At 39.8% G+C, this 22,786-nt stretch overlaps 1 protein-coding gene and 1 pseudogene across 2 annotated transcripts; one reads left to right on the top strand and one right to left on the bottom strand.

The window, feature by feature from the left end:
- Nucleotides 1–6,136: 6,136 nt before the first annotated feature.
- Nucleotides 6,137–22,197, top strand: KRCC1 (lysine rich coiled-coil 1). 2 transcript variants are annotated; one of them, XM_025994391.2, is made up of 3 exons: nucleotides 6,137–6,284; nucleotides 17,663–17,837; nucleotides 21,112–22,197. In XM_025994391.2, exon 3 carries the CDS (start codon nucleotides 21,131–21,133, stop codon nucleotides 21,884–21,886), a length of 756 nt encoding a protein of 251 aa, XP_025850176.1. In that variant the 5' UTR covers nucleotides 6,137–6,284; nucleotides 17,663–17,837; nucleotides 21,112–21,130; the 3' UTR covers nucleotides 21,887–22,197. The 2 variants fall into 2 exon arrangements, with proteins under 2 accessions (XP_025850176.1, XP_025850177.1); XM_025994392.2 differs by having other exon boundaries at nucleotides 6,146–6,284; nucleotides 17,725–17,837.
- LOC140593741 (ribosomal protein uL24-like pseudogene) lies at nucleotides 18,407–19,273 on the bottom strand (annotated as a pseudogene).
- Nucleotides 22,198–22,786: the final 589 nt, after the last annotated feature.

The following is a 22,786-nucleotide window of genomic DNA, read 5'->3' as shown; positions in this document are numbered from 1 at the left end:
AATGTGATTAAGGATCTTGAGAGAGGGAAATTATCTTGGATTTTCCAGGTGGGCCTAATGGAATTGCAAGAATCCTTTTAAGAGAATGGCAGGGGCCAGAGACAGAGAAGGAGATATAACAATGGAAGCAAGAGGATCAGAGTCAGGGAAATATTTGAAGATACTATATTGCTGGCTTTGAAGATGGAGGGATAAGCCATGAGCCGAGAAATACAGGTGGTCTCTAGAAACTGGAAAAGGCAAGGGAACAGCTTCTCCCCCTAGAAGCTCTAGAAGAACAGCCCGATCACACCTTGATTTAAATTCTGTGAACCCCATTTCTGGCTTTTGACCACCAACCAGTAAGATAATAAATTTGTTATTTTAAGCTACTAGGTAATTTGTTATGGCAACAATAGAAAGCAAGCATATAAAATATTACATCTCTTTTGCTACTCTGAAATGAAATGGCATATATAATATGATTTACTAGCTCTTATGCCTAAAAAATATAAATTACTAACCTGTAGTTGGAATGTTTGTGTCTCACTTCTCTCTACTCCCATTCCAAATTTCAAATTGTTGAAGTCTAAGGTAATGGGGCTTCAGTCACAAACATGGTGCCCTCATAAATAAGAAGCTCCAGAGAAGTCCCTAGGCCCTTCTGTATGTGAGGACTACAAACAATATGGAAGAGAGTCCTTACTCAACCGTGCTGGTGCCCTGATCTCAGACTTCCAGCTTCCAGAACTGTAAGATATAAATTTCTGTTGTTTATAAGCTACCCAGTCTATGGCATTTTGTGGACTAAATGGACTAAACCATTTACCTAACCTAATAAGGGAGAAATAAAATCAAAGTTAGCTTATAATATAATAGTATATATTCTTGGTAAATTAAATATGTCAATAAGCTCATTTTGTATATGCATGGGCACAGCTGCCCTAGAAAACAGTGGTCAGGGCAGCCCAGGTGGCTCCGCAGTTTAGCGCTGCCTTCAGCCCAGGGCCTGACCCTGGAGACCCAGAATCGAGTCCCACATTGGGCTCCCTGCATGGAGCCTGCTTCTCCCTCTGCCTGTGTCTCTGCCTCTCTCTCTCTCATGAATAAATAGATAAAATCTTAAAAAAAAAAAAAAAAAAGAAAACAGTGGTCAGATGTGTGGACCTCCCCCATAGAATCACTGTCATAGTGAGAGCTAAAAATGTAGATTGATTTTGGGGACACAAACACCACACAGGGCACTGTTGTTTGTGACATGATTTTTCTGAAATGTTGAATGACTCTAAGCCAAGTTCTGAATGAAAGAAAAGTATAATCCTTCAGTTAACAAGAGGCTGCATTCCTGGAAAATTTAGCAAATATTAAAAAGACTCTATGATTACATATAAAACAGAATTCTAGACTCTGATAATTATAAACAAAGTTTCACCTATCTAGGATGTACATCTGTGTATTTGAGGTTGTGAGGGTCAGGCAAAGAATCTTCAATGTATAAGGCTTCCCCGGATAACTTGCATCTCTGGCAGGATCAATGAGATAGAGAATGTTGGCTCTAGTTATTAGGCTGGTGACAGGGAAGGGGGCACATGGTCCTATTCCACTGCTTATCAACCTAAATCCTATATAAAAATTTTTGCCCACCTGTCCCCTTCCAGTTCTCCCCCCCCCCCCCGGAATGGGATCTAAACCTTTCTTTGTGTCCTCAGTCCTGCCCACAATATGCCAGTAGCACTGTATAACCAGAAGTTTTCCCCTGCACACATTTCTAAAATGCCGCCTAAGTGGTGGAACTGCCTTCATGACAACTGTTGGTCTTCATCAACAGGAAAAACCCATCTAGAGTTTTGGGGTTTTTTTTAAGAGTTTATTTATTAATTTGAAAGAGAGGGTGAGCAGGTGAGAGATAAAGAGAGAGAGAGAGCACAAGCAGGGGAAAGGTGGAGAAGAGGAACAGATGCCCCACTGAGCAGGGAGCCCAATACGGGGTTCAATCCCAGGACCCTGGGATCATGACCTGAACAGAAGGCAGACACTTAACCGACTGAGCCACCCAGGAGCACCGCCTCATCTAGAGTTTTGGAAGGACATCTTATTGCCCTACCGGAGATGTTTAGCAGAAAAGATTCAGGTAGAACAAGAGCTTTCTTCAATACCATATATTGAGGTATGGAAAAAACAGATTTATTTTATGTTTCCTAAGAGATCAAACTGGGGGGGAGAGTAGACATACCATGTGACAGTGTGGTATGGTGGCTAAGATCATAGACTTGAGCTTCACATACCTTTAAAGCCATGTTTCTGTGGAGCTGTTTTCTACTCCAAGAAAATGGAAACATTTAATACTGTTAACAATTTTAATAGCCATCCAGTCTCTTTCCTTCATATGTCTGGATAAAGAAGGGTAGTGTGAAAGGGAGGGAAAATGGGACAGCTCAAGCCAGAGGACTCCCAGTCTGGGAGAGAGATCTGAGCTGGGAGATTTCAGAAAAGAGTTATGACAGAAATAACCGCCATGCTTCTATTTACCTCTATTTCAGCTGAACTTCCCTTGCACCGCAAGCCACACTTTTGTGCCAAGTGTCACTATGGCCACCAAACACTCCCACACCCTAAAAAAGGTGTGGGGGAAGCTTGCAGAAGATACTGGGCCAGAGTAATGTCAGGTCCTGTCATGCACCTTAAGGGTTAGAGAAGGTGACATGAAGAAGCCTAGAATGGAGGCTGTTTTGGAGTTTTAAGTATATTAACACTTGGGCTTCAAGTTTCCTCTTAATATGAGCTCCATTTTATTTATTAGCCTGCATCTTGGGTAGGAGCTGCTCCCATATCCCAAGTTGCAGCCCCCAAATCTTTAGCCACAGCCTGAATTCACATTGTATCTCTCCTGAGCCTCTGAGCAAATAATCTCAGAGGCCTTGAGAGTGGTTGCGTTTCCTTCAGTTGGATATGCTGCAATAGAGAGAATATGTACAAATAAGTGTGAAGGTGGAGACATAAATGAAACCCAGATGAATGGTTTTGAAATATTGGGACAGTTTGCATGCCTGCATTAGCATGGCAGCGGCTCATCTACCACACTGTACGGGAAAACTCCAATCATCACCCCTTCTATCGCAGACTCCCTTGCTGGGCCACACACCTACAAGGGTCTACCATCTAGTGGCTAATCAAGAGAACTTCAAGATTTATTCAGTAAAAGAACAGCCCCTGACCACTAGATTCTACCTCCTTTGTACTGGTGCTAAGGTTCATTTCCTCCAGGGGTCAACAAGTTTTCTTTGAGACCTTGAACTAAGTATGGTTTGTACCTTCTTTAATAGTTGGGGGGAAATGTCAAAAGAAGAATATGTTGTGACACATGAAAATTATGTGAAAGTTACATTTCAGTGACTATAAATTTTATTAAATAAGAGCCATATGAGGGGCACCTGGCTGGATCAGTGGGTGGAGAAGGGGACTCTTGATCTCGGGGAAGTGAGTTCAAGCTCCACATGGAGAGTAGAGCCTACTTAAAAAAAAAAAAAAGCTATTCTCGTCTGTTTACATATTTTCTATGGTTGCTTTCACACTATAACAGCAGAGTTGAATACTTGCAACAAAGACCATATGGCCCACAATGCTGAAAATATTTACTATCTGGCCTTTTACAGACACTGTTTGCCAATGCCTGCTTTAAACTAATAATAACTTAATGCCTAGCAACATTAAATAAGCCAGGCGCTGCTCACTGCATTCAGGTGAATTCACTGGCTGATTCATTAATTTGTTTCATAATCACTATGAGTGACAGAAACAAAGAAAAAGTTCTTGTGCACATCTACCACTCACATTCCAGACAGGGACAGGTTTCCTCCATAATAGTCCCTTATATCTTGTATAACTACCTCACTGGCAAAACTTTAAACTCTCTAGCCTCTGTGTTCTTAATAAAATAGCATGCTTGCTTCCATCGCTTTTCTTTGGCTCCTAGAAATCCCTGGCTACAAACTGCTTTCTTCCCAAGAATTCCTAAATTTGCTCATTCCACATACATTTATCGGCATATGTATCAAGCACTGTGCTCAGTGCCCCAAAACAAAGATGAATAAAATGTGGGCCCTGTGTTTAAGAGACTGACCAGAGACAATTATGGAAGAGCAAGTAAAGATGGTGAGAAGATATAGGAAGCAAAAGGGAAGGGGTATCCCTGGCAGCCTGAGGAGCCAGGGAAGATTTCAGAGAAGTAGCTAACAGAAGGCAGAAAGAGAAGCAGAGCTGCAGGTGACCATTTCAGTCCCATGGACATAGCAGCACAAGCAGAGATGTGGAGGTAAAGAAATAGCACTATGTACAAACGACAATAGGTTGGGTATTGTAGGAGCTTCAGAAGCACACATATTATATCTGTTTGTCATTCGAGCACCAGACTATAGCCTTTGTCCCAGTGTTTCATATACATTTGAAAGTTTTTTAAACTATAAATGATTGATTGTCGGAATTGTGCTTTATTAACATTACCTCGTTTTTCATAATAACTTTCGAAGTGGGCATTACCGAGGCCCCTAGCTAAAAAACAGCAGCATCTCCTAAGTATAAACCCCAGAGAAACTCTCACATGTGCATAAAATGACTACATAAGAACATGAGAGCGGTACTATCTATAAAAGCAAAAACTGGAAGCAAACTTGACGTCTATCAATAGGAGAATGGCCAGCTTGTGGTGTAGTCATGCAATGAAATGTTATAGAGCTGTGAAGGTGAATGAATTAGATCCTCACACCTCAGCATACCTTAGATATCAAAACATAATGATAAGTGAAAAAAGTAAGCTGCAGGTGAATAAACATATGTATAACATTTACATAAAGTTTTACATCATGCAAAGCAAGATTTCATGTTATTTAGGGATACATACATATGTTACAAAAGTATTAAGAAACGAACAGGAAAGAGAAATGCTGAATTCAGGATACAATTTACTTCTGGAGGGAGGAGGAGGTCATTAGAAGTAGAGAGAAAACATTCAGAAGAGGAAGTAGCATATACAACAGTTTGGTATTTATAGGAATCAGTAAAGGTTTAGTGTTGCTAAATCATAAAGTGAAAGCAAGGTGGGGAGGTGACAGCAGTAGGAAGATAATGAGATCAAGGCGCCCAGAAGCCTAGTAGTGCTGTTTGACTTTCTCCAATAGACAATGGAAAGTCAGGAATGACTTCTAGATAGAATGCTTTCGCAATAGTATAGAAGAGCAGGTGGGACTGGTGAAGTCAGAAGGGTAAGTTAGGCATCTTTTGCCATGGTTCTAACAAGAGATGATGATCACCCGAAACTCGGCGAGGGCAGTGTGACAGGAGAGTCTACTCAAGAGAAACTTTTGGGCCATGTACTAGGAGACATGCCCGCCAACAGGAAAATGGGTGGAATATTGGACAGCAGTGAAACAAGTAAATTACACCTATATGCAACAGCTTGGCTGATCCTCCAAATGTTGAGAGAAACGAGTTCCAGGAGACTGCACAGAGGAAGCTATCAATCTAATGAAATTCAAAATAAACTTTCTTTAGCCACACGTGTATGTGATAAAGACACATATATGAAAGGAAATGAGGACTACAAACTAGGGTCGCGGTTTCTTTGGGAGATGGGGAATGAGATGAGGTGCGAAGGAGGGGAGACAAAAGTCATTTAGGGACCAATGACCACAACGTATCACGACAAGGCTTTTGCTCACCTTAACCCTGCACGTTAAAGACCCTAACAAAGGAACGACAGATAAAGATGATGTATTTCTCAGATACTTTGGAGGAGGAATCCAGAGGCTTCCAGACTTTTTCCCAGTCGGTTTTTAGATTCACTAACCCCATGCGAGCAGCCACACGCGCTCTCCCTTCCCTCGAACGACGAGGAGACAGCCCCCCGCCCCCGCCGAAGACCGCGGGAACCGAGGGGCGCGAGCCACGGTCAGAGCGGAGCCCCGAAGGAGGAGGAGCGAAGGGGGCGGGGCCCGAGGGGGCGGGGCCCGAAGGGGAGGGGCCACAGGGCCTCTCTGGAAGCGGGGCGGCCCGCGCAAGCGCAATCGCGCGCCTTCCCGCTATGGCGCCGGCGCCGTCCAGTCAGCCGCGGGTGGTGGCGGAGACTTCCCCTCAGGAAGCCCGGTCTCCGCCTCCTCCTCTCACTCCGCCTGCTCGGCGGCGGAGGCGGCGGTGGCGACAGCTGCTGTCCCTACCTCTCCGCCATCTCCACCCCGGCCTGTCCCCCGGCCGGCGGCGTTAGCGGGGAGGGGGAACAGTAGTTGTAGACGCCCGCCCCTGCCTCAGAGAAGGTGAGTTCCCGCCCCGGCGGCGGGGGCGGCCCGGGCCTCAGCCCCTCAACTCCGCGGCCCGGTGACGGCTGGGCGCGCCCCGAGTGTGCGCCATGGCCGACGGGGTCCGGGCGGGCGTCCACTCGCCTCCCTCAGCCCCGCCGACCCGCCGGAACGTGGCGCCACGGCTCCCAGGTGGAGCGTGGAGCTTGGAGCGTGGAGGGGAGTGGGACGCTGAGGCCCGAGCGGGCAGAGAGGTGGAAGTGCGGACCTGGAGTGTCAGGGACGGGGAAGCGGGACTGGTGAGGAAACTCCGAGATGAGGCGAGGAAGGGCCGCAGACGTGCGGGCGAGGAAACCTCGGCTGAGTGCACTTCCCCCTCCGGGAAAGTAGGTATTCAGGCCGGAGTGGAGTTAGGACCTCGCCGAGCCGGGGGAGTGTCGGGGAGCCCAACCCTGCGGGGGGGCGCCCGCGCGGAGAGAAGCGCGCAGAGGGATTGGAGACGCCCCGTGGGAGAGTCTTCCTAGGCTTGTTGAGGGTAGCACCCTGTAGAACAAGGTGCTCAGATCTCTTAGGCCTCTCTTGATAGCGGCCTGAGCTCAGTACGGATCCGCCAGTGTCAAAGATAGCAAAGCGGACGTGAGGGAGAGCGGTGAAAAACAAGTCCCTGAAGCTCCCGACAGCGGGGGAAAGCGCTGAGCTCCGTCCGGATTCGCGCGGAGCTGACTGGGAGTTTTAAAGGGAAAATGAGGGACCGGAGGAGAGGTGGGGTTCAAGAAGAGTCAGGGAGGTGAGGAATTACAAAAGGTGGTTCCTTGGGCATGGTGTCGGGCCAGCCGCGTGCTTGGCTGGCAAGTAAGGAAGTTAGGGCTCTGCCCTCCCACCACCACTGGGAGACCTAGGCCTAACCTTCCCGAAGATTACACCTCAAAAGGATCGGCCGGCCTTCCGGTGTCTGAGAGGGACTCTTCGGAGTTGTAGGAGGTACACATCATCTCAGAGACCGGAAGGATTCACAGTCCAAAGCCATTTTGAGTTAAACACTCAAAAACAGAGATCAGGGGCCTGGTTCTGAAAACAGTACATTTATTTTTTTAAGATTTTATTTATTTATTCATAAGAATACACCGAGAGGGGAGAGCGAGAGAAAGAGAGAGAGGCGGAGACACAGGCAGAAGGAGAAGCAGGCTCCATGCAGGGAGCCCAACATGGGACTTGATCCCGGGTCTCCAGGGTCAGGCCCTGGGCTGACGGTGGCGCTAAACCGCTGAGCCACCCGGGCTGCCCAACAGTACATTTATTTTGACAGCCCTGAGCTTTTTAGCAGGAGCTCCAAAGGAGATTGGGTCATCCCAGGATTCCGCCTTAAGCTGTTGGAGGCCTGTTAAAATTGGGGCAAGGCTCCGGTGCAAGGGGTTTGGAAGAGGTGGTTTCTGTCCAAGGTTTTCACAGTTATCACCAACACGTTACCCCTTAACACAAAAAGTTATTTCTGAATCATCTCAAACATTGTTTGAGTTCTTACAAGTCCTATATACCTATGAACAGCCTGTAAGGAGGTAAGGCTGTAAAGACAGTTTTGGAAATGATTTTAGGTGGTGGAGCTTGATCGCATTGCACATCTCAAGTAAAACATTTAACCATCTTCAGTCTCGTAATTTTTAGTATGCTGTGTTGCCTCATGTTGCTTTCTGTCTCCAGAGCAAAAGATGGTGGAAGCCAAAATATTGTAGAATAATTTAGGTTCCTCTTTTCTGGAGAGAGACATCAATAAATATAATAACCTCTTGAAAATAATTTCATTTTTACCCCCTTTCATGATTATATTCTATTTTTCTGTGCTATTCCATAATCTTTTACATACTTCACTTTGGAGGAATGGCAAAGTAGTTTTTTTTAAAAAAGTGCATACATTTCTTAAAACATTTTTGTAAGCACCTTACAAAAATTTCATACGCTAAAAATGGAATTAGAAAGTCATTGCAACCAAATGATGTTCTATTCAAGGTCTCTTAATGAAAGCAACCTTTGGAAGACTAGATTTAGGATCTTTAGTCAGCCTAGGTTATCGTTCTGAGGAAAAAAAATCTGGATTTATTTGTTTTCATACCAAACTTACTGCCCCTCACCAAATAAGCCTGAGCCGTTTATAGGTTTTGAGACTACAATTCAGTTTGGCTCTCATAGCCAGATCACAGGAAGATTTGGAAACAGTTTCTCATAGAAAAACAGTTTGCCGGATAACATTTTGTGTGTGTGTATGATGACTTTGAATGTGTGCGATTACTTAGGACTTTATACAGTGTCAGTTCACACAATGCTAGCAGTAACCTTTCTATACAACTTCAAGGTGGTATAATGAGAATACTGGAATAGGGATCTAACAAGTAGTAGGTTCTAGTGCTAGTTTGTCCACTAGCTATATGACCTGAGAAAAGTCCCCAATTTTTCCTTCAAACTCAAAGTCCCAAATTTATTTTTTGAGATTTGTCATCTGTGGGGAGGGGGAATTGGATTACCCCAGTTGAGTGGTTCTCAACCAGGGGTCTTTTTGCAACCCCACCCCAGAGGACATTTGGCAATGTCTGGAGACATTTTTGATTTCCACCACTGGGCAAGAAGGGGCGTGGTGAGCACAGGTGCTACTTGGCATATATATGATACAGGGTAGAGATGCTGGCAAACATCCCAAAATGGACAGGGCAGCCTCACTCCCACCCCAACAAATGATTTTCCTACCCAAGATGTCAGTGTCAAGGTTGATCTCTGCACCAACCGAACTCTAAGGTCCTTGACAGCATTGAAATTGTGAACTAACTTGACAGTTCTACACTGATAATCTTTCCATGGGTTGGCTGTGTAGAACAGCAGTTCATAAAACATGAAACTTCCAACTGTAATGGCTATCAGGTGACAAAGTGATTAAGTCTCTGAGTTAAGACTGAGACCATTCACTAGGATTTGAAAAACAAAATATAATTCTTTACCTAAAAAATTACCTTTTGTCTCTTTATTTTGAGTAAATATCCTCATTAACTGTTCAGTTAACTGCTACCTAACAAATGGTCAATATTTGGTATATTATAGTATTTAAAACAATGGTGGGAGTCAGTATATTTTTAGTTGAGATATTTGTAAAAGCCCTAAATAATTGCCGGTCAAAATAGTACATAAGAAGAGGGGGGAAAATGTTACTTGTTACTTATCCGGTATTTTTTTTTTTTTCTTAAACGGCTTTTGCAAAAGGTATGAAAGAATAATCATGCATCTAGTTACTAAAATTCCAGTCACTCAAGATCCTGATAGGACTATTAAAACTGATTTGAAGAACATCTTTAATCCATTTTCACCTATAGCTCCTCTAAGAGGAGCTCTTCTGATTTGGACTTGATAATGAACAGATGTAAGGATTAAATATTGGCAAACAGGAAATATATATAAGGTGTAAGATTACAAACCAGAAATTGAGAAATTAGACTTCCATCACAGAAACCTAAAGAAATACCACTTAACCAGACTTCTATGAAAAGAAATATACGTAGAATTTATGGTGAAGGTGTCATAAGATTTTCCAGGACACTTTATAATTCATTCAGTGAGGTTTCTCAATATTTTTGACACTCAAAAAAAATTTTCACTCAGTAATGATATTCCTGAGGGATTAGTAAAAACAAAGCCACAACAGACAATTCTTGCTTATTTGCTTCTCTTAAAAAAAAAAAAAAAAAAAATTAAATGGGCTCAGTTTTAGAATAAAGGATATTTTTGACTCCTCATGGAATCATTAACCCATTTACATAGCAATTGCCCAAAAATGTTTTCCTTTGTTTTCATGATATTAAGCAGAGATTTAGATCAAATGACAGAAAAATCTAGCTAATAGCTAACATGTTAACATTTATTCAGAAAACATTGAGTTTCTGCTATGTACCAGGTACTCTGCTCAGTACTAAGGACATACAAATGAATTAGGCACAGCCCTTTTAAAGAGCTTAGTATTAATGTTTGTTAGTGAAATTAGGAAAAAAAGTGGAGAAAATTCAGGGTTTTTTTAAACATAAGAAAAGTTTATTTCTCTCTCAAATTACAGTAAAGCTGAATGCTCCAGAGCTGGTTTGGCTGCTTTGCCATTCCTGACACACAACTTCTATCTCTGAGTCTGAAATGGCTGCAGAGAAAATGTAGGATAGTGGTGTAAGGCAGTCAAATTCTCCGTAGTGGGATGGGGAGAAGACAGGTTAATTGACAACCTCTAAAATTGGTAAGAAGCAGCAGGGTGAATGCATTAGAGAAAATGCAGCTGTAAATGCGGAATAGCCAGGACTCCTGAAATAATTAGGAGTAGTTCATTGTTTTTTGTAAATTTGTGTTCTGCCCAAGACGTATTTGCCACATCCACACAAGAGCACATTATGTTGTAAATCTAATGTTGACAGCTGGATAGAATGGTTGAGGAGGAAGATGTCTGGAGAGACATTAATGATTATTTGTTTCAGATTTGTTGCCTTTATTAGCTGTCAATATGTGAAAATATTAACTAAACATGTTAAAACAAGTAATAAGATTTCCATTACTAACTTCATCAAATATATGTTAGGGCATGAGCATTGGGGCATGAGCATCCCTTCTTACAGACCTATTCACATTTACTAACCCTTTGGAAGGAATGGAATGCATTTGGTGGCATCCTGATGTAGGATGTCTGCCTGAGTCCAAGTAAAATTAACTTCACAAGCAGAATCCTTGAGCTAGCTAGCCATTGATGTTCAGACTTAGAGACATAAATGTTAAATGCCTATTAAATGTGAAGTACTCCCAATTAATGATTTTCTTAATTATTTTGTATTTTATCATTGGAAATATGCCATGGTAGTAAACCCTTAATTATTTTTGTGATTTGTTGTATTAGTGTGAAATAGCTAGAGCTTAGCAAACTCCTAGATCAGATACTAATCTCATTTCCTAAAAAGGCAAGGTTAATAACCAAAATAGCTAAGAGTATTTTTGATGGTAACAGGTACAGGGATGCATTTCTATTACAATTAGATCTCTAGGGACGCCTGGGTGGCTCAGCGGTTAAGCGTCTCCCTTTGGCTCCAGGTGTGATCCTGGAGTCCCCTGATTGACTTCCACATCAAGCTTCCTACATGAAGCCTGCTTCTCCCTCTGCCTATGTCTGTGTCTCTCATGAATAAATGAATAAAATCTTAAAAAAAAAAAAAAGGTCTCTAAAAAACAGGTAAAAAGAAAGAAAAACATGCAAAGATAACAACTACAAAAGATAGCAAAGGTAAGACAGAATCCATTACCTAGTGTCCTAAAACTTAATGCGATTCTCTGCTTATCTTTCCTGAGATTATAATAATGTTAAAAGATTGCAAAACTCAAGAGCAGGAACAAGGAAGGATATCCATTCTTACCACTTCTATTCAGTATTGTGCTGAAGGTCCTAGCCAGTACAGTCAGACAAGAAAAACAAAAGGAGTTCAGATTGGAGAGAAAGAAGTAACACTGTCTTTATTTGCAGATGATATGATCATATATGTAGGAAACAGCAAGGAATCTAGGAAAAGGCTACTAGAATAAGTTTAACAAGAAAGTAAAATACAAGGTCCATATACAAAATAAATAGTATTTCTGAATGTTAGCAACAAACAAGTTTAGATTTTAAAAAGTACTGTTTACTAATACATTAAGAAAAAATACTTTTAGATAGTTTTAATCGAATACATCTCTGAGAGAAAGATGCAAATAATGGAAAAATACAAGATGTCTCCTAATACTTCTTAGTGAATTAGATTTAAAAGTATAAGATGATGCCATTTATTTGGTGTATTTTTTAAGGGGGAAGAATCGAACTAAAAGTAACCAAATCAACATCCTAATTTTGCCCATTTTTCTCTTCAGAAATATTTAATAAACATTTTTTAAGACCTTCATGCTGTATGAGGTTTAAATGCCATGGCACAACACAATGATGTGGGGCATAAAATTTTTTAATAAGATTTTTCACTTAAAATCAGTTGATTTATTCACCAAACCCGAGACTTATTAAGAACATTTCATACAGTGCCAAAGTTCAGGTTTTACAATTTCTAAATGAGTGGGTGGAATGGAACAAGTTCTCTCTTGACAGTTTTAGAATTAAAGTAGAGCGGTTCTTAGTTTTTTATTAAGATATGAAGCTCTTTTTGGCAGTTTTGAATTATGAGTAATTCATATTACTCATGTGTTTCATATTTAACACAATAGTTGATGTATGGTGTTTTAACTTCCACAATGGCTTTCCATGTTTTTACTGAAATAAAGACCAAGCCTCCAGCTATTGAATAACCTACATAGTTTCATTTCTCTGAAATAAAAGATACCATATTCTTGCTCTTTTCACTATGATATATTTCCTAGAGGTAAATGAGCAAGTAAATAGCATTATGAGTGTTCATCTATAAGTTTGTGGTATATGTGCAGTATAAATAGGAAGTTTTCAGAATTTTGTTAGATTTTTTTCCAAAAATATTAGAAATGAGTTTTGGTCAAGACAAACTGTTTCTTGCTTAGGACCTTGTACCAGCCTATAAATAGTAAAATTAGCTAGTATCTTAGGTCTGCTTGATACTCCATACTCCTATGAGTATTAAAATATACATGACACACATTAACAGGATATAAACTGAAATCTTCAAAAAATTGGTTCATAATCAGCAATCATAAAAGACAATATTGACTGATCAAGTCTAACTTTTAGCTTTCATTTTAATTTTATTTTTAAGATTTACTTATTTTAGAGAGAGAGGGGGAGAGGGAGAGAAAATCCCAGGCAGCAGGGAGACTGTCTCGGGGCCTGATCTCATGACCCGAGCCGTTATCAAGAATCAGACACTTGACTAAGCCAGCCAAGTGCCCCTCAGCTTTCATTTTTAAAAAGTCCCTCTAAAACATGAGTTAGCTTGAAATAAAAATTATTAGGTACTCCTCCTGTCAGGCACTCCTGCTCTGTTTACATATAACCTTTCCTTTATTTGGCTTTCTGTAGTTACTAGAATGCTTGGGAGAACATTTCACTATGTCAGTTAAATAAATGAAATCCTAAATAACAATGAAAGTAGCTCATTCATTCAGCACTTACCATGGGCCATATACCGTTGTAAGCATTTTACATGTATTCATTTCCTTAAGGCTCACAACTCTTTTGAGGTGTATGTTATATCCCTATTTTAAAGATGAGGAACTTAAGGCACAGAGAGGTTGAGAAATTTAACCGAGCTTACACAGCTAATAAGTGCCAGAACTGACTCCAGAGTCCCTATGTCTGGCTCCTAGAAGCAGTGAGATAAGTGACATATTATACCGGCAGTAGTTCTGCATAAGTGAATTGGCCTTTGTTAGGTGAACAATCTTCCTGGAAACAAAGCCAACATTTAACAATCCAGTTTAACAAATTAAGGTAAAATTATTCCTTTCCAAAAATATCTGTTACAGATCTTTAAGCTCCTCTGATACACTTTATTAAGATACACTATACTTAAAATATACACATACTTAAAGTATACAAGGCAGTGAGTTTTTGACAGTTGTATACTCCCACACAACCATTTGTAAACAATAAATGCCAGATATTTTCCATCAACAACAAAAGCTTTCTCAGGCCTCTTTATAATCCATCCCTCCTTCTACCTCTGTCCCCAACAACCACTAATCTACTTTCTATTACTATAGATTAGTTTATATGTCTAGAACTTTTTACAAATATAGAATCATGCTCTTGTGTCTTGCAGGAAGCATGGTTTTGAGATTCATCCACATTGTGTGTATATTTTTGTTTCTTTTTGTTGCTGAATAATTATTATATAGATACACCATGTTTTGTTTATCCATTAGCCTATTGGCAGACCTTAGGGTTTCAGTTTTGGGCTATTATAAATCTGCAATGAATACTCATGTACAGGTCTTTGCAGAGATGTATCTTTTTATTTCTCTTGGGCTAATACAAGTGAAATGGCTGGGTCATATGGTAGATGTTTAATTTTTTTTTTTTTTAAGATTTTATTCACTAGAGACACATAGAGACACACAGGCAGAGGGAGAAGCAGGCTCCATGTAGGGAGCCTGATGTGGGACTCAATCCCAGAACTCCAGGATCACACCCTGGGCTGAAGGCAGGCGCTAAACCACTGAGCCACCCTGGGATCCCCTGTTTAATGTTTAAAGAAAATATCAAACTGCTTTGTAAAGCTGTACTATTTTAAATTCTAACTAATTGTTCAATATCCTTACCAACTTCTGGTATTATCAATCCTATTAATTTTAATCATTTCCAGTGATGGTGTAGGGTTTTAAATTACATATATATATTTTTTGAGGTGTCCAGATATTTTGCCCATGTTAATATGGATTTGTTTTATCGAGTCATATGAGTTCTTTATATATTCTGGATATAAGTCCTTTGTCTGATATGTGAGATGGGAATATTTTCTCCTGTTTTATGGCTTGCTTTTCATTTTAACTTTAGAGCCATATGTAATTAAGTTATAAACCTTAAAACAACTCAAGTAATTTAGAGAGATACTATATATAATAGAGAAACATTTTAAAATATTCATCATCCTTTCTAAAATGTTTTTGATTAACAGTTCTTAAACTCATAATTTTTTTTAGATTTATTCATTTGAGAGAAAGAGCATAAGCAGGAGTGGGGGGGATTGGCAGAGAGGGGAAGAAGTAGGCTCCCCACTGACCAGGCAGCTGGACACGGGCCTCCATCCCTGGACCCTAGGATCATGACCTGGGCTGGAGGCAGACACCTAACCAACTGAGCCATCCCGGCATCCAGAACTCATAATATTTTTAAGCAAACTTTTTTTACTCTATATACTGGTAACTGAAAATTAAGCTTAATTTGAAGATACCCTGTAGAACCTTTAAATCAACTTTTTATGGAGTTTTTAGTTACAGAGTAATGTTACTTGCAGAAATTAATACAGATGTGTGCAGAGAGCAAAATGTTAAATGTCTCTTACTCCTTTCCTAAACCCATTTCCCAAGCCCCATTAAGTTTAGTGTATATCTTTTCTGATTTTTTTCCTGTGGGTATTGGATACAAGATTAGATTGTCAAATCAAACTAACACAAATCAGGGATCCCTGGGTGGTGCAGCGGTTTGGCGCCTGCCTTTGGCCCGGGGCGCGATCCTGGAGACCCGGGATCGAATCCCACGTCGGGCTCCCGGTGCATGGAGCCTGCTTCTCCCTCTGCCTGTGTCTCTGCCCCTCTCTCTATCTCTCTGTGACTATCATAAATAAATAAATAAATAAATAAATAAATAAATAAAACTAACACAAATCAGTAATATTACCTAGTATCAAGGTTTACTACATATTTCAAGGATACAAGCAATCAGACAACTCTAAAGAAGCAGAGATATTTAGAACATGAAAGATGGCTCCTCAAACTATGTTTTCCTACGTTAGTCATGCATCTCTGACCCAAAATAATAGATGGGATTTCTTTTTTTATTTTATTTTATTTAATTTATTTATTTATTTTATTTATGATAGTCACAGAGAGAGAGAGGCAGAGACACAGGTGGAGGGAGAAGCAGGCTCCATGCACCGGGAGCCTGATGTGGGATTTGATCCCGGGTCTCCAGGATCGCGCCCTGGGCCAAAGGCAGGCGCCAAACCGCTGCTCCACCCAGGGATCCCCTAGATGGGGTTTCTAAGTGAGGGTCACCTCACACAAAGTATTTAAATTATGAATCATCTCCATTTATGTAATATTCCTTGGAGTGCTTTTGCCTCATAGGTCCTGAATTTATTTACTATAGATAATCCTTAACCAGAGACATCTTGCTAAGGGTATGTCAAAGATAAATTCCCCTTCTCCTAGCTAATAGCATTCATTGGTCTTTTAGTCAGGGGTCCAGAAGTCACCTGCCTTCTTCCCTCACCCCTCCCCGCCCCCAGAAAGGAAGTTAATGGACTGCAGCCTAGCTCCTTTGACTCCTTTACAATATACATATATGAATTTATTTAGTTTTTGGTTCTGTATGTTGAGTGTTTTTATATTAAAATTGGGTCTTAGATTGATCAGTAGATAGGTAAATAGGTAGATAGACTTCTACATCGTTTTTCCCCATTAATATATCATGGACATTTCTCCATGACAGTATATGTGGTTCCAACGCATTCATTTAAATGGCTGCATAGGGGGACACCTGGGTGGCTCAACAGTTGAGCATCTGCCTTTGGCTCAGGGCGTGATCCCGGAGTTCCGGGATCGAGTGGTGCATCCGGCTTCTGCATGGAGCCTGCTTCTCCCTCTGCCTATGTCTCTGCCTCTCTGTCTGTGTCTCTGGTGAACAAATAAAATCTTAAAAAAAAATAAATAAATGGCTGCATAGGAAGTACAATTTTGATGTTCCATGATTGGTATCAGAAAAGATATACACTCATACTGGTAACCCAGTAACTTCTCTTTCAGAATGGTATTTTCTGGACTAAATAAAACTATATTACCATATTAAAGACTAGAGGCTTCCTAAATGTTTTCATACTGAAATTTCATTGTAATTAGCAAAAAAGCTAGTATATAGCCTTGAAACCTCTCAGGAAGTTAAGATTTGAGATGGTATATGAAATGATATCTATTTAAAGGTTGAAAAATTATCTTAGGGCACCTGGGTGGCTCATTCGGTTAAGCATCTGCCTTCAGCTCAGGTCATGATCCCAGGATCCCAGGATGGAGCCCCACATCAGGCTCTTTGTTCAGCAGTAAGCCTGCTTCTCCCTCTCCCTCTGCCTGCTGTTCTCCTTGCTTGTACTCTCTCTTTCTCTGTCAATAAAGAAATAAAACCTTAAAAAAATATTACCTTAAATATTTAATATGATCTTCTATCTTATCTCCCTTTATTTTATTCATAGATACCATGAATGAATAAATATTGAACTTTTACAGATACCCTTTGTAAAAGGCATACGGGGAGTAGTGATATAGTTTGAATTGCAAAGGATTTGACATTATGAGGTGGGTTGAAACTAGAGATCTTCTAGATCATAGGATTATTTCTACTGAAGCTGATACTTTGATTTGTGAGTGAGCAAAACTCTATTCCTAAACTCTTCATCTAGACTAAATATATTAAAAATCATGAATACTATCTGCAAATTTAGAGGTGGAAATTTGGGATCACTTTGTTCTAAAACAAAATATTTATTATTCTGGGGTAAAATACATGCTCAGAGAGTTAGCCTAACTTTCAGACTTACAGGAAGTGAAATAATAAGAAATTGGAGATGGATTTCTGACATGATGGATCTATGTTGATAGTAAAATTCTAAACTTTGAACTATTTAATGTAATTAAATATAATTAAATTATAACAAGATTGTACTTGGTTTCAGATGACTGGGAATGGAGTATTACACAGAAATCGATTTGGGGATCTCTGCATCGTGTTTTTTAGCTTGCTGATTGTTGCACAGTTTCACCATGTGGGGAAAGTTCATGCTAGAAAACTGAAGCAATTAATGGGTGACTATGATCAGATTTCTTCACCAAGTTCTCAGCCTGATACGAGTAAGTTTCCATTCACCTCTTTATTGATCTGTGCATGACCTGTGGGCTGTGGGGACTGACTTTTTTCATTTAGCGTGCCTTCAGGGTTTATCCATGTTGTATCATGTATCAGCACTTCATTCCTTTTTATTGCCAAGTAATATTCCATTGTATGAATATACTGCATTTTATCCATTCAGCAGTTCATGGATATTGAGTTGTTTCTACCTCTTAGCTGTTATGAATATTGCTGCTGTGCACATTTCTGTACAAGTTTTTGTGTGAGCATAGGTTTTCAGTTCTCTTGGGTATGTACCTAGGAGTGAAATTGCTGGGTCATGCAGTAACACTTTTTATGTTTTGAGGAATTGCCGTACTGTTTTCTTTTTTCCAGTGGTTATTCATAAAATTATTAATCAAAACAGCAAAAGTAGATTTACAAAACAGCAAAAGTAGATTCACATAGCAATAACAAAACAGGAAGGAAATGAAATGCTTAAGAGACATCTTGAAAAGTCTCAAAGGAATACAGAGTAGGATAAAAATCTACTATGGTTGCATAACAGGTTGTATTCATTCCTGCATTTTTCTCAGTAAGCTTCCTTATATTTGCCTTTCTCTTTTCCAACTTGTCAAGATTTGGCTTTGCATTCAAGAATTTTATTCTGATCTTTGTCCAGTTTTAGCCTGGTGATAACCATCTTGCTTGGGTGAGTGTCCACATGGACAGTTGTGCCATTAGCCTTCTCACGTTGTACTCACTTGGTATAGATGACCTATTTCTTTTTGTATGACTGGACTGCCTGGCTAATTTGCTAACCTTTATAGTGTCCTTGAACTGCCTGGACCCCATCATCCCTGCAGATGGGCCTGGAGTAGATGTTGTACTTTTCCCACAGCTCCTTAGAAAGTAGGAAAAACGTGATCTTCCTGCGCATGTGCAGGGGAGATTTAAGTGGCATTTGGGGGTTTTTGCTACCATCTGAAGTCACAAAGGGGTGGAACTTCATGGTGACTGTCTACCTGGCTCTGGGTAGGCTCAGACCTGTGTGCACAGGGCCAGAAGCCCTTGCTGTTTCTCAAAATAGCTGCACATTTTACCTCCCCACAAGCAACGAATGAAGTTACCAACTTTTCCACATCCTTGCCAACACTTAATATCATCTACCTCTTTTTTATTATAGCCATCTTTGTGGGTATGAAGTATAAAAGTTTTTTAAACATAAAAGTAGAGAAAATAGTGTAATGAACCTTCATATACCCATTATCCAGTTTCAACAATTATTAATGTCTTTTTAATCTTGTTAGTGACTTTGTAAAAATAGCTTTATCGAGGCACAGTTAACGTATAATAAACTATGTATTTAAAATACATATTTTGATGGGTTTTGACAGACGTATATATCTTCAAGTGATCAGTGTACAAAACATGCATCCAGACCCCAAAAAGTGCCCTTTATAATCATCCCACCCACCCCTTCCTGCTTCATCCCCAAGCAAAAACTATTACTATACATTAGTTTGCATTTTCTAGAGTTTTATGTAATTGAATCATATATTATATACTCTTTCTGTCAGGCTTCTTTCACTCAGCCTAATTATTTTGAGATTCATCCATGCTGTTGACTGTATCAATGATCCATTCCTTTTTATTGCTGATAATATTTCATTGTATGTATATATCACTATTTGATTGTTCCATTTACCTGTTGATCATCATTTTGGTTTTTTCCCTTTCTGGGACTATTATAAATAAAATTACTGTGGACATTCATGTATCAGTCTTTGTATGGACATATATTTCCTTTTCTTTTGGGAGAAATATCTAGGAATGGAATAACTAGATCATACTTAGTTGGTTGTACCATTTTACATCCCTTACAAGAAATTTATGAGAATTCTAATTGTTCCATATCCTCACCAACACCACTGATAATATCATTCTTTTGATCTCAGTCACCGTAGTGAATGTTCCTGTTCATAGTAGTGTCTCATTGTGGTTTTTAATGGACATTGACTCCATGACTAATGGTATCTTCTCATGTGTTCATTGGCCATTTGTGTGTATTCTTTTCTGAAGTGTCTGTTTAAATCTTTTGCCTATATTTAATCAAATATTTGTTACATTATTCTGTTAGAATTTTTATACTATTTAAGTTGAATAGGAGCTAAATTTTCTGACTCGCCAACTGAGGCTTCATTTAGACTTTATTATTAATCTCAAATTTCCAGAAAAGATAGCTGATTATTAGTGACCCTGGAGTGCTATTATCAGGTTTCTTTCTTTCAATTAAAGGGGAGAAACTTCTACATGGGTTATGCTGCATCCTAATTTTGGGAGACAGAGTATATCACCAAAAATATCTAGGGCATTGTCGTCTTGTAGTGTGTTTTCTACTATATTTGCACTTACGCAGGATTTGAGGGAGGGGAAATCAGGAATAGTGCTGCCTCTACCAAAATTATCAAACAAGCCAATGAAAAACTAGCCTATCGGCTCTATATTCCTCCTGAAACTTTGCTCTGCATCAGTCTGACCCTCTCTCAGCTTTCACCTCTATTTCCTCCCTTAACGCTCCCACCAGTACTTTAATAGAGAACAAACCAGAAGACTTCTAGAATGCTTTTTTCACCAATCAGAACTCACAGAATGAAATCCAAGCCCTGTACGGAAGGTACAGAACTCTGTTCCCTCATCTTCCCTCATGCCCCGTACTAAAGAGTAGTTTCGTCTCATAGCTGAATTTCTAATTTCCAGCATTCCCAAACTATTTTGTAAATATCCTTTTATCAAGTCTTAGAGTACTCTAGTCAGGTAAGTATGTGTTTATTTTATTTTGTTTGAGTAAACCGAAGATTTTAAAGATTAAATTACCCCTCTGTGGTCTATTACTTTTCTTAGAAAGCAATATACAAGAAACTGATTAAATCAGAGCTTTAGAAATCATATGAGCATGCGATCAGGCCATCTATCAGGGATGTGTAGTTCTTATCCATACATCCCTATATGCCTTACATTTTTAGCCATACAACAGAACCCTATATGCCATCTCCCTTCTGCCTTCTTCATCCCATTTCTGAGAAAGAGTTACTTGTGAGTAGCCCAGGAGATATTTAACTATCCTAATGCACCTTTTTGACATATAATGTCATGATATTTAACTTTTATGCTGAATTAGGTTTTAATTCGTTTGGGCTTCTTTGTTTTGTTTTTTTGACACTCTCTTCAAGAGCTTAGAAAATATTCAGAATGAAATAATCTAGTAAGAAGAGTTTTCTCCCATCTTCTCTACAGAGAATCCCTTGTCAACCCAATGAAGCATTCAAAGAAGACCTATGACTCTTTTCAAGATGAACTTGAAGATTATATCAAAGTGCAGAAAGCTAGAGGCTTAGAGCCAAAGACTTGTTTCAGAAAGTTGAGAGAGGACTGTTGGGAAACTTGTAGGTACAAAGAGGCTGATTACAGACCAAGGTATAGAATGTTTGATCGAAGACTCTCATCTGAAACTGTGCAGACCTACCCAAGATCATGCCCTAGTTCACAAAAAGTGGAAAACCGGTTACCTCAGTGGCTACCAGCTCATGCCAGCAGGCTAAGACTTGGCTCCCTGAGCTACTGTCAGTTCACCAGGGACTGTTTCTCAGAAACACCAGCACCCCTGAACGTTAGTCAGCAAGAGTATAACTGTAGCTCATACAGCATAGAATCTGGAGTTCACAAGCACCTCTCCTCAGAAAACAGTGCCAGTCATAAACAGCTACCTCAGAAGGGGAAAAGGCACCCAGAGGAAGGCAGAAAAAAACCAGAGGAGGAACAGCCCAAGCATAAGAGAAAAAAAGGTTGTGAGGAACCAGATTTAGACAAACACAAGAACTTCCAAAGAAACAAAACACAGATGGAAACAGTCAGGGTCAATACAGAAAAGCTTAAGAATCGAAAGGAGAAAAAAAGTCGAGATGTAGCCTCTAAGAAAGAGGAACGGAAGCGTAGGAAAGAGAAAAAGGAACAAGGTAAAGAGAAGACAGAGGAGGAAATGCTTTGGGACCAGTCTATCCTGGGATTTTGAAGCTCTTGAGTTGGTTCTCCCAAGGTTAAATTGAAAAAACAGTTGAGGAGCTTGGTTTTATGACGTTTGTGTTCAGATTGATTATTTCATATGAACAGGTACCTTAACTCCTTTAAGTCTAACGACAGGCCAGGGGAACAGAACGTATTAATACACTTACTCTCCAACATGGAAATTACTTTTCTTCATTTTCTAAAAGCATCCTTACATTTTTCTTATATAATATAATTTCCCTTAATGAGAGTGCCTCTGCTTTTACTCATGAAATTGCTATAGAAGTATTTTTCCCTTGGGAGGTCATTTATTTTAAATTGGAGAATTAATAGGCTTTGCAGAATCTATTTCTTGATTGGGTTTATTTTAGTTTTGGATAGGGTATTTTTATATTCATTAGTTTTCTCTGTGACACAATTTAGACTGACTGTTTTCTTTTTAAAATCTAACTTGCAGTGTGTTTTCTAGTGGAAAATAGAATACATTAAATAATAATAATCTGAGGTTACATATAGTTTTAAAATTTTCAAAGAGTCTTGATACAAAATCAGTTTATATTCTGGAAATATTTATAATAAAGTGTTCTAATTTCTGCATTTTGTTGTTCTGTGTCGATGATCTGTTCCCATTCAACAATTTTTTTTTTTTTTTTTAAAGAGAAATAGCTGAGCAATGTGTACCTAAGAGGCAAGATATTTTGGGTAGGTCACACTTTACAGTTGTAAAAATTCTTTACTATGCCTTGCTTATTCATATTTAAACCCACTTTTTAGGGATCCCTGGGTGGCGCAGCGGTTCGGCGCCTGCCTTTGGCCCAGGGCGCGATCCTGGAGACCCGGGATCGAATCCCACATCGGGCTCCCGGTGCATGGAGCCTGCTTCTCCCTCTGCCTCTCTCTCTCTCTC

The sequence above is a fragment of the Vulpes vulpes genome, chromosome 8 (assembly GCF_048418805.1).
Source record: "Vulpes vulpes isolate BD-2025 chromosome 8, VulVul3, whole genome shotgun sequence".
In the NCBI taxonomy this organism is placed as follows: Eukaryota; Metazoa; Chordata; class Mammalia; order Carnivora; family Canidae; genus Vulpes; species Vulpes vulpes.
This window is presented reverse-complemented; position numbering and strand designations above follow the sequence as displayed.

Coding starts and splice junctions, on each gene's coding strand:
- KRCC1 (XM_025994391.2), top strand. CDS start 21,131: ATGAAGCATTCAAAGAAGACCTATGACTCTTTTCAAGATGAACTTGAA.